Source organism: Chanodichthys erythropterus, chromosome 22, assembly GCF_024489055.1.
Source record: "Chanodichthys erythropterus isolate Z2021 chromosome 22, ASM2448905v1, whole genome shotgun sequence".
NCBI classification, from domain to species: domain Eukaryota; kingdom Metazoa; phylum Chordata; class Actinopteri; order Cypriniformes; family Xenocyprididae; genus Chanodichthys; species Chanodichthys erythropterus.
The window spans coordinates 2,047,926-2,059,627 of record NC_090242.1 but is presented as its reverse complement, the minus strand read 5'-3'; the positions used below and the strand labels follow the sequence as shown (position 1 = coordinate 2,059,627).

At 35.0% G+C, this 11,702-nt stretch overlaps 1 protein-coding gene across 1 annotated transcript in view; it reads left to right on the top strand.

Annotated features, from left to right (window-relative positions):
• Positions 1–11,702, top strand: part of gemin5 (gem (nuclear organelle) associated protein 5) — a 36,509-nt gene that overhangs the window by 11,833 nt on the left and 12,974 nt on the right. Inside the window, exons 8-17 of the mRNA XM_067375241.1 lie at positions 167–379; positions 463–548; positions 763–845; positions 1,198–1,334; positions 1,419–1,492; positions 3,191–3,372; positions 6,024–6,163; positions 8,195–8,366; positions 11,054–11,269; positions 11,407–11,511. Coding sequence (XP_067231342.1) covers positions 167–379; positions 463–548; positions 763–845; positions 1,198–1,334; positions 1,419–1,492; positions 3,191–3,372; positions 6,024–6,163; positions 8,195–8,366; positions 11,054–11,269; positions 11,407–11,511 — 1,408 coding nt within the window. The remainder of the gene's footprint in view (positions 1–166; positions 380–462; positions 549–762; positions 846–1,197; positions 1,335–1,418; positions 1,493–3,190; positions 3,373–6,023; positions 6,164–8,194; positions 8,367–11,053; positions 11,270–11,406; positions 11,512–11,702) is intronic.

Sequence of the window (11,702 nt, the reverse complement as noted above, 5' to 3'; positions counted from 1 at the left end):
CAGCTGTCCTTGCAGCAGCTTGTATCCTATTCCCTGTATTTATGTGCATATTTCGGCAGTAACCTTTACTCATGACAGCATAAAAAAAAAATATATATATATATATATAAATATATATAATTATTATTCTGTATTATTATTATTCTGTATTGATGTCTCATTTCAGATTAAGTGTTGGGACCTAGCGTCTCTGGAGTGCTGTTGGACTCTGCCCACTCTGGGTGGGTTCGTGTACTGTCTCAGCTTCTCTCCGGTGGGCACCGGCTGTCTGGCTCTAGGGGTCGGAGACAGTATGATCCGGGTGTGGAACACCCTGTCTATACAGAACCAATATGACATCAAGACATTCTGGCAAGGGATCAAATCTAAAGTCACAGCTGTGAGTCAGATGTGTTTAATTCACAGTTATATGTCCCACACTGCCATTCAGTTAGTTTAAAATCAAGCCCACTTCTCTTACAGTTGGCATGGCATCCACTGAAAGAGGGCTCTCTGGCATTTGGTACCGATGATGGTAAAGTGGGCGTATATGAAGTTTACTCTAACAAGTAAGGACAACATTCATGCTTTTTTATTTTTGAACTGTTTATGCATATGAAATCTTGCAATTAGGTTCGTTTGGATGCAAGGTTCAATATAAGATATTCATCATCAAAAAAATTGAGTTATGAACGAGGGCAGCATAATTCAATTAAAGTTTCAAATACATTTAATTAAATGGAAAATGACACATTTCACTTCATTATTTGTTTTCACACACAGACCTCCTCAAATCTCAAGCACTTACCACCGCAGAACCGTCTACTCCTTATCATGGGGCCCTCCTGTGCCGCCCATGTCTTTTGGTAAGTCAATTCATTAAACACACCACCATGACCCAGTAGACATTGAACTTGGCGTGGCGCCAAGAACAATCCATCAGCAATAAGTGATGCCCGACTCCTCTTTAACGCTCTCTGTAATTGAGCGAGCGTGAAAAAAACGCTTACTTTCCTTCTGTAGAGTTTGTTGGGTAATCAAGGAATGAAAACTTAATTTCACCCCACTGCTGACAAATGACATGTACTTCACTGCATCCATCTCCGATGCTCGAGGGGGTGGAGATAATTGCTTTTGTTTGTTCAGAGGGGTTTGTTGAAGTATGAGCAATAGTAATAGTGATGTTCCCACTAATAATTGTGTATGTGCGTGGCTCAGGGGGATCTGGAGACAAGCCGTCCTACAGCTTATACAGCTGTGCCGGAGAGGGTGTCATCTTCCAGCACGACCCCTGGAAACTCTCAGGAGAGGCCAGTAACATTGACAAACTCATCCGAGACACCAACAGCATCAAAGTAAGATGAGAAATCGCTTGTTCATATTTGTCTTTATTAAATTTGTTCATATTGATCTAAATATAAAGTTATTCTGTTCTTCAGCACAAGATCCCCCCACACACAGACCTCAGCTGGAAGCCGGATGGCAGCATTTTGGCCATTGGAAATGAAGATGGGTAATAATGTTAACCAAAAATATATCCTCTTAGATGTTACCTTACTTAGTAACACTTTACAATAAGGTTCAATTTGTTAAGATTAGTAACAAATTATATGATTTGTATTAATCTATTAATCATTATTAGTCTAAAATAGTGTTTATGTAATTTTTTGTTTAATTCAGAATATGTTGATGTTAATTTATAAAAATCTTGAAATCTTACATGAAATATATTAGTATACAGTACCATTCAAAAACATGGGGTCATATTTCTTTTTGAAAGATATTAATACTTTTATTAACCACGAATGTGTTAAATTAGTCAGTAAATTACGGAAGAGGATTTGGGCCAAGCAATAATAAAAAAATAAAACCATCTCGAGATTAAACTTGTTAAATTTTTAGAAAAAACTCGTTAAATTTCGAGAACAAATTCGTTAAATTATGAGAAAAATGTTGTTAAATTTCGAGAAAAAAGTCGAGATAAAATGTTGAGAATAAAGTCATTAAATTATGAGAATAAAGTCATTAAACTATGTGAAAAAAGTCGTTAAATTATGAGAACAAATTCTTAATTTAACGAATTTGTTCTCGTAATTTAACAACTTTTTTCTCATAAAATGTTGAGAACAAATTCCGTTGAATTTTGAGAACTTTTTTCTCGAAATTTAACGACATTTTTCTCATAATTTAACGAATTTGTTCTCGTAATTTAATGACTTTTTTTTCTCGTTATTTAACGAGTTTATTCTCAACATTTTATCTCAACTTTTTTCTTGAAATTTAACGAGTTTTCTCAAAATTTAACAACTTTAATCTCAAGATGGTTTTATTTTTTTATTATTGCTTGGCCCTAATCATCTTCCGTAGTAAATACATTTATATTGTTACAAAATATTATTATTTCACACAAAATGTTGTTCTTTTGAACTTGCTGTTCATCAAAGAATCCTGTAATAAAAAAAAAATAATTAAAAAAATCACTTTTCACCAAAATACTAAGTAGCACAACTGATATTCAAAATTGATGATGATAATCAGAAATGTTTCTTGTACATCAAATCAGTATGTTAGAATGATTTCTGAAGGATCATGTGACTCTGAAGACTGGAGTAATGATGCTGAAAATTCAGCTTTACGTCACAGGAATAAATTACATTTTAAAATATGTTGAAACGGTAATTTTAAATTGTGATAATATTTCACAATATTACTATTTTTATTGTATGTTTGATCCAATAAATGCAGCCTCGTTTGGGGATAAGAGACTTCTTTCAGAAACATTAAAAAAATCATACCGACCCAAATCTTTTGAACAGTAGTTTGTCTAGAAACTAACGTTAACAAATCGAACCTTATTATAAATTGTTGTTTTGTTTCATTTTTGAAAAAGGAGACTATATTCAGTAGGAAATGTAGCACAGGGCTTGAGTGTATTCATCTGAGTCATGAGGCTGAGATATTACTTAAGATAATTTTTTTCAGCCCACATGGATTTGGTTACATCAGAAAATTTTAGAGGTGGAGAAACGTAAGATTAAGAATACATATTCATAGATTGTGCACAGTAAAACCAGATTCTGTTTTGATTTCATGTTGTCTTTAAATATGAAATATATCATATGCAATCATATTTTAGAGTATTATGCATCAAATAAAGCTTATTATTAGAGGCTGGATTGAGTGGTTTAATCCATACGGATTTTTTATGTAGGTCCATAGAGGTTTTGAAGGCTCCCATGCTGAAGCTCTTGTGCACAGTGCAGCAGCATCATAAGATCATAAATTCACTGTGCTGGCACCATGAACACTCATCTCAGACTGAGCTGCAGTATCTGCTGGCATCCGGCTCCAATAATGCCACAGTCTACGTCCATGACCTCAGGAGTGCAATAGGTGAGAATCGGCTCTTGTATCTATCCTTGTTGGCTGCTCTATGCATACAAAAACATTACATACTGTGCAATGTATACATAATATATACTACAGGCAGTGTTGGGAAAGTTGTAATGTTACAGTATTATGTTACTTGCTAGAAAAGTAATTGCGTTACTTTACTTTTTATGGAAAGTAATGCGTTACGTAACTTTTGCGTTACTTTTTCTAACCTGGGCTAAAGCCACCGTTTAATAAAGTGAGATTAAATACATTATGGCCTGGTTTCACAGACAGGGCTTATCCTAAACCAGGATTAGACCTTAGTTCAATTAGGGCATTTAAATATCCTTTATAAATGTACACTAGAGAAAAAAAAACATTACTGGTGTGCATCTTTAGTCAAAACAGTGGCACTGACATATTTTAAGATATGTCAGTACAAGTTGCTTTCAGTTAAATCAGCTCAAACATGCATTTTAGTCTAGGACTAGCTTAAGCCTTGTCTGTGAAACCGGAGGAAAGTATATTTGTGTAATTTAACATATATAATTAGTGCAGGTTTGTGTGATATTCTGAATGTGCATTTCACTGTTTTTCAGGAATACTGAATCTGTTTTTGTGCAAGTTTGAAATGCCTTTGCAGTGGTATACGGTTAGCAAACATCACGGGCAACAGGACACATTTTGCATGTCTACGTTGTTTGACACACCCATTTGTCTGGAGTCGCTAATAATGACCTGAATGTGATCCAGGTGTGTTTGATTGAGGAGACATGCAAAATGTGTATGGAACATGGTTGGGAACCACCAGTTTTGATGAATATGTAAATATGCGCTGTGCGCTTTCCTTTAAATAACAGAATAAACAACAAAAATGACAGCGGTGAGAAAACAGCAGTTACGAAAGCATCTGATCGTAGTGATGTGGATATGTTTGTTCAAGTTCTGCAATTCCGTCACGTCATGTTTATTTATATACCACTTTATACAATATATTGTTTTAAAGTAATCAGCAGCCAATTTTCCATCCAGATTTTTCAGTGTTTTGTTATCAAGTTAATATGCCAAAAATACATTTGCATTTTGCAATTACGTTTCCATCCAATTGGCCTTTTTTACTGATAAAATAATGACATCATCCCTCAAAAAACATATTGTTGTATAGGTTCTGTTGTATCACAAAAAAACTGCCCAAGCTGTTTCCATACATAATTTCACGTATATCATTTCAATAATGTAATTTCATATAATTTCAAATTATATTTTATGTTTCTCATCCCAAATATTTGAAATGTAGAGTAATAAGACAATTGAAATTCACCACTTTACTGCTTACTATTTTCACAAATAGGTTACTTTAATACTTAGTACTCTAAATTATGTGTAATGTAATGTTATATGTATGTTACTTTAATATTATGTAATGCTTAAATATTATTAAGTAATATTATTCAATATTACTTTGTGTCCATGGGTTTGGACACACAATTTTAAAATTTTAGGGTCCATAAAAAGATTGGTACAGTGAAATGTTCATTCTTTGCATTTTTCATTAGATCATTCTAAGCAACAAAGTAATTTGTTCTGGTTTTAGAGTTCAGTAACATCAAATTGTTCAGAAACATCAAATTGCTTTTTTTTTTTTTTTTCTCCAGAGACCGATGCAGCTCTAAAATTCAATAGAGCTTAGTTTGAGTTAAAATTATTTTAATAAATTGTATTTATAAAATTATTTTATTAACAATTGTCACGTTTGTGAGTTTTATTTGTCATGTAGCCTAGTGCAGGTTCTGACCATGAAATCAAACTCTTGATTTTATGACTCATTAATTACAGCTTTATTTTTTCAGTTACAGAAGTAACATTTATTATTATTATTTATTTGTGTATTTTACTTTTATTTTTGTCAGCATTGGAACTGCCTTCATTTGATGAGCTGCAGAGATTTTCAAGATGCTATATGTTCCTCATCCATTTGAAACAAAACTTTATTACACATTATTAAATTATGTACTAAATTATTTTTGTCATATTTAAAAAAAAAAATATATATATATATATATATATTTTTCGCTATTTAGACCAGTACTATTCAGAAACAGATGCAGTTGCAGTATTTTTCTGAATAACTTTTAGGGCTATTAGACTGTAGATTGAAAAGAATGCTTGGTAATAGGCCTATTATTTTAAAATGGGTGAAACAACTGCCTGTTCTGAATTTATACACTGTAAAAAAAATATATAAATGTAAATATAAATGGCATTTCTATCAGCTGTATCGGTAACCATTTTAAAGCGCTAAACCTTTTGTCGCTAAAATTAGAATTAGAACTCTCCAGTGTGTTTCATGTTTTACGCGTATCTGACCTCAATGTCAGCTGGTACAGCTCAATGGAGTTGTACCGGACAGAAGAAGATTTCCACATCAAAGAAGGCAGAGCCTTATGTCACTCATACCTATTACATAATGTCCACAGACCAATGGTCGTTCGAAGGTGTTTCTGGAAAGCTCTCTTTGGCAAGTTGTTTCTAACCCCAGAAACAAAGTCCAGACAAACTTTGTTTTGGCCTGATTTTGTTCAAAGTTTGTTCTTCGATTATGCTTGAAGTATATTGGGGGCTTGAATGTGCTTCAATGTGTTTTTCTTATTAGGGTTTTTCTTTTACAGAAACCCCATCAGAGAGTCCAGTGCTGGTGACTGAACCTTTCAGAACTCTCTCTGGTCACACCAACAAAATCACCAGCCTAGCCTGGAGTCCCCATCACGATGGGCGTCTGGTGACGGCGTGTTATGATGGAACCTCTCAGGCAAGTTAGACTTTTTTTCTTTTCTTTTTTTTGCTAAAAAAGGTGGCTAAAACAAAAAATGACACAATAATATCATGGAACTCAAGGTGGTTATTTTATCTGGAAATTTAGATTAGTGGGGTCATGACATTTACATTTTTATTTTATGTTCCTTGAGGATAAATTATAATGTTAATAATGGTTTTACACAAGAAAACAAATATACATGTGGAAAAAAATCTGTTATTTTCTACCCTTATTCTGAACCTGAAATAATCTGCAAACAAGTTTTTAAACTGGATGCTTCAAAGCGAACGTTGTTAATGATGTTGATGCATTTTATTTATATTGTACTTTTCTCAAACTCAAAGCGCTACATATATGAATAATATAGACAAAATACAATAAATAAAATAAGCCAGCAATAACAGTAGTACAATAGTAAAACATAATAGTACACTCAAAGCATCTTTAAAAAGATGGGTCTTTAAAGACTTATAATTAATTAAAACAGTCCAGTGTTGGGGAATTTCAAATAGCCAAGGGAAGCTTTTTCCACAAATGTGGAGCTGAAACAGAAAAAGCACGTCCACCCATAGACTTCAATTTGAAAGTGGGCTGCTGAAGAGTAAAGGAGTCAGAAGAGTGGAGAGAGCGAATTGGTGTGTACAAAGCTACTAAATTACAAAGGTATGGTCTAGCTGTCTCATGAAGAGCCTTATGTTAAAATCAAGATTTTAAAATCAATGCGTGCCTGTACTGGAAGCCCATGCAATTAATAAAGAACCAGGGAAATATGCTGGCAAGCAGTTGTGTAGGGCAGTACATGTGCTGCAGATTTTTGAATATACTGCAATTTCTTGATATACTTATCAGGGAGACCAGAAAAAAGTACATTACACTTATCTAGCTTCAATGTTATAAAGGCATGGATAAGCCTTTCTGCATCAGGCAAAGATAGAGAAGTAATATGGCAATACGTCTGAGATGGAAAAACACAGATTTCAAGACCATTTTAATATGGCTTCGAATGACAATTACAAATCAAAAATAACACCAAGGTTGCGCACTTGTGATGATGGAGACACGAGGTCAGAAACGGTAAACAAATTGAGATTTTTGCATTTAAAGCTGTCAGCATCCCAACAAGGAGAAGTTTGGATTTAGATTTGTTAAGTTTAGGATAATTGTCATGCATCCACACCGTTATTTCTTCCAGACATGCAGTAAGAAATGTAAGAGCAAGATTAGGATCAGGATATGTACTGACATAGATCTGCATATCATCAGCATAAAAATGAAACCCCAGACAATACTTTTTAATAATGTCACCCAGAGGCAACATATATATATGCAAAACAAAATGGGTTCAAGTACTGACCCCTGCAGGACACCCTGTTGAACTAATGTTGGCTCAGACTTGTTTTTTCCCAGAGAAACAAATTGAAAACGTTTGGAGAGATAGTATTTAAATCATTCAGACACAAAACCAGAAATTCCTAACCAAACACGCAACCTATTCAGAAGGATGGTATGACATATAGTGTCAAAAGCAGCACTAATGTCTAGCAGAAGTAAGAAGGTCTTTGTGACCTGGACTAGAGCAGTCTCCGTTCTTAAACACACATCTGTATTGTATACTATATCCAGTGTAGACAGTGTCACTGATTTATAATAGGTTCACATCCTGTGTAGGAAAATGTCAGCTGTTAAGTGACTGAATGCCAGTGGGCGGGGCCTATGGTGCAATGAGGTATAACTTTTCGTCGACGTTTTGCTCTGGATGCAGTCATATTTGTCTGTGTGATGTCATAGATCCGCAATATCAAAATTTTGGAGCTTTATTAAATAAATCCTTTGTTTATAATGAGGAGGACGTTTCAAGCTATGAAACTTGCAAAATGTTTTAAGAATGTACAAAGACACTTATGTCAAAAGATCAAGCCATATTTGATTTCTTATGTCATGACCCCTTTAAATAATCATGTAATCCATCATCCAGGAAAAAATACAAAAAAAATGTTATTGCTCTGTAATAACTTATTTTTCCAGGTGTGGGATGTGCTGAAAGAGCAGCCGGTGTGTAACTACAGGGGTCACTCAGGCCGACTGCTGTGCGTGCAGTGGTCCGCTGTTCACCCAGATCTGGTCTGGACCGGTGGAGATGACTTCACCCTCCAAGAATGGGCCGTATCCAAGCAGGAACACATCACACCTCCCAAGAGTATGTAAACTATTATATTTAACTAGTGATACACTGAAACAAACAAACAAAAATATTCAATGAAAATTAATTTTTGGTTTTGTCCAAAACAGTTTTGGAGAGGCAAAATCATTGACTGAAAATTGATGTTTAATTAACATTTCTCTAATGGCATATTGTGCCTGTTTATTTTGTGCAGAAAGCTACAAAAGGTAAACATGTCGGCTTTGTGGACACTAGGGCTGAGTTGACTATCAATTTCTCGTTTTAATCGATCTTTCTTCTTGAAGCAAGATCTTTTAGTCTATGCTGTTTTCAGTTAATACAGGAACAAAAATTGACTAAACTTTATTTATAGCGTGCAATGCATCCAGCGTCCAGTAATTGCAATAAGCTTTGTGTTTTGTTACATTTGATATGAAACCAAGTGTGAGCTTTCAAATTCTGTCAGGTTTAATCACAAAATTCAAACAATAAATATCATTTTGTCACTCTTTAATGTGGCATCGCTGTAGTGCCTCAGTTCAAGCAACATGTGAATCAATCATCTCTTCCACTTTACTACTAGCACATGAAATAAATGTGATTAAACGTCAAAAGGCATGTTGGAAGACAGAACAACTTACTTAAATGTATCATGTCTCATGTAATCTCTCAATCAGTGTTTTAAAGTGTGCAAAGCGGTGAGGTTGCGAACTCCCTTTCGGAGAAGCAATGAAGTTTCTTCTTATTTCTTCAAAGAATGGTCTCTGCTTCTAATAAACCGGATTACTACTACTACTACTACTACTTTGTGTGTATTCAACGATGCAAGCTGCCTCTAAAAACACAAACAATTTAGAAGAACAACAACATAGTGACAAAATGTGCTCTGTAGAGTGTTTGCCCATTTAGGGCTGCTGTAGAAACATGTTAGCGCTTAAAGGTGCAATATGTAATTTTATTTTATTTTTTTAATATCCACAAACCACTAGGCCAGTGTTTATATATTTTGTTCACTTGAGTACTTACAATAGCCCAAATGTTTCCAGCTATTTGTAAATCATGAGCAAATTGCAATTTTAACCAAGGCTCCGGGACGTGTCAGGAGTCGCCTGTCAATTGCGTCATACCCACATTAACCCTCGGTCTGCCTCGGTTTCAGGTTTTATTTCGTTGAAACCATGGAAACACCAAAGACGCTTTTATATATTACACGTTTTAATAGGCAAGGGAGCAACTGTTTTGATATATTTATAGACTGAAAACGAATTATTGTTATACAGCTCAACACATTTAGTCTTATTGTTTAAATTTAATTTTCGTGATTTTTTTTCTTTTTTTCTTTTTGCACGAGTACCATGCTTTACCATGCCTCAGAGAAAAACACAATTTTTGTCAAGTAGCTAACACATATCAGATGCAGATCCTGTTTGTCCTGGCGTTTATATACTCTCTCCACGCCAATTACTGAAACAAGAGACAGGTGTTCGTCATTTGCATTTAACCCACTCACTCACCGCTCGTCTCCTGACTCTCTCAGACTTCGCTGAACCACGCCCCCCTTGCCACAATATTCTTATAGTATGATGACCTCTTATATGTCAAAAGCTCAAGGAAAATTTGATTTCTCAGTGCATCACCCCTTTAATTTTGATTAAAAAATAATTTTAATGCATCATATGGCTGCACAATTCTGGATAAATTGAGAATCACAATTTTTTTTGTTGTTTCAAATAGAGATCACAATTCTCCAAGGATTCTGAATAGACAACTAAACAAAATAACATGTAATTTACTAGAGGTTCTGAAATGTTAATTTAATTATAATATATTTTATATGAATATGAAAAATTAATTAATGACTCACTCTTAGAGACTTAACTTGCTTCATTACTGAATGAATGCGTTTTTAAGCAAATCTCTTGAATGAATGATTCAAAGACAAATACATTTTATTATTAGCAGTCACTTGTCACCACCTACTGGTGTAATGATGTAATTGATACAATCTTTATTTAAAATGTCAAGTTAAGCGGGGTGCAATGTGCGATTTATAATAGTCCTTAACGATTGTTGCTTGTCAGACTGTACGAACATGATCCTTATGTCTCATTGTGGGATTTCAGCTGTCCTATATGTCAGACTGTACGACAGTCAAGACGCGTTAAAAATGCAAAAAAACTTGTCCGTAGTTTTACATCAACCCATACACATTTGGAGACTGAGCTGCATTACACGCGGGGCTGAAATGGTGGCTAAGAAAGAAATCTGTAGCTTTAATTTTGATCACACTGCAGGACTGTGCACCAAATCTTCTGACACTGCCAGAATTTCCTCAGAAGTAAAATTTGATCACAACGGTCAATAATCAGCTGTCGGTGAACATGTCAAAGTAGCGATCAAAGGCTTCAGATTTTAGCCTAGGATCAGAGGAATCATTTAGGATTCTCAAAATTTGTCTCAGACGACCAAATCATGGCCAAAATCTCAGTGTGCACCTGCTTTTACTTTCAAAAGGTATTAGTAAAAGTAATAAGTAGTAAAAGTAGTCAGTATTTATATCAGAACTATAAACTTTGAATTATTGTAACAGAAATAATGATACTGTGTGGTTGAAGAGAAGCTGTCGAAAGTCTGGTCTGTGCCATTTCACACTCTGTCTGATAGAGCCAATAACTGTATAAATATAATTAACTATACACATACTTTGATGATTTCATCAACAGGTAAAAAACGTGTTGAAATAGAGAAAAAGAGAGGACCGCAGAAAAAGTCCAAGAAGAAAAAGAAGGCACCAGGAAAAGGAGGGATAAAGCCAGAAGAAAGTGAATTGCCTTTAGGTGAAGAAATGAAAGGAGCAGCAGGCAGCGGAGCAGAAGAGGGCCAATCAGACAATGACGAGGAGGAAGAGAAGGAGAACGCAGACGGTCCGTCCGTCACGGGTAACTTCTTTCTTGCTTTCATCTCTCGCTGTCTCTTCCACTTCCTCTCGCTTTTGTGCTTCCAGCTCACTCTTTGAAATGTCACTCCAGCTGTCTGGGTGTCGTGTGATGAATAACCTTTATCATTGGGGTCACAGGCTGGTCCAGAGAGAGCAGTGTGGACACACGTGGCACTGAGACTGTTCAGAATGGAGAAAAGTTCATCCATGCAGTCAAAGAGGAGAAGAAAAGAGAGAAATCAGGTTGGTCTCTGCCTCGTATGTGTGTGTTCAATATATTCTTCTATCCCACATTAACTACTATTCACTTAAGTAAAAAAAAAAAGTTAGGTACAATGTGCTTGTTCATGTTGAATTGCAAAACACTTTTGCTGCTATTGAGGTGGGATGCAGATTTCTTTTTAACGTGTAACATGCAAAAAAACTGATTATAA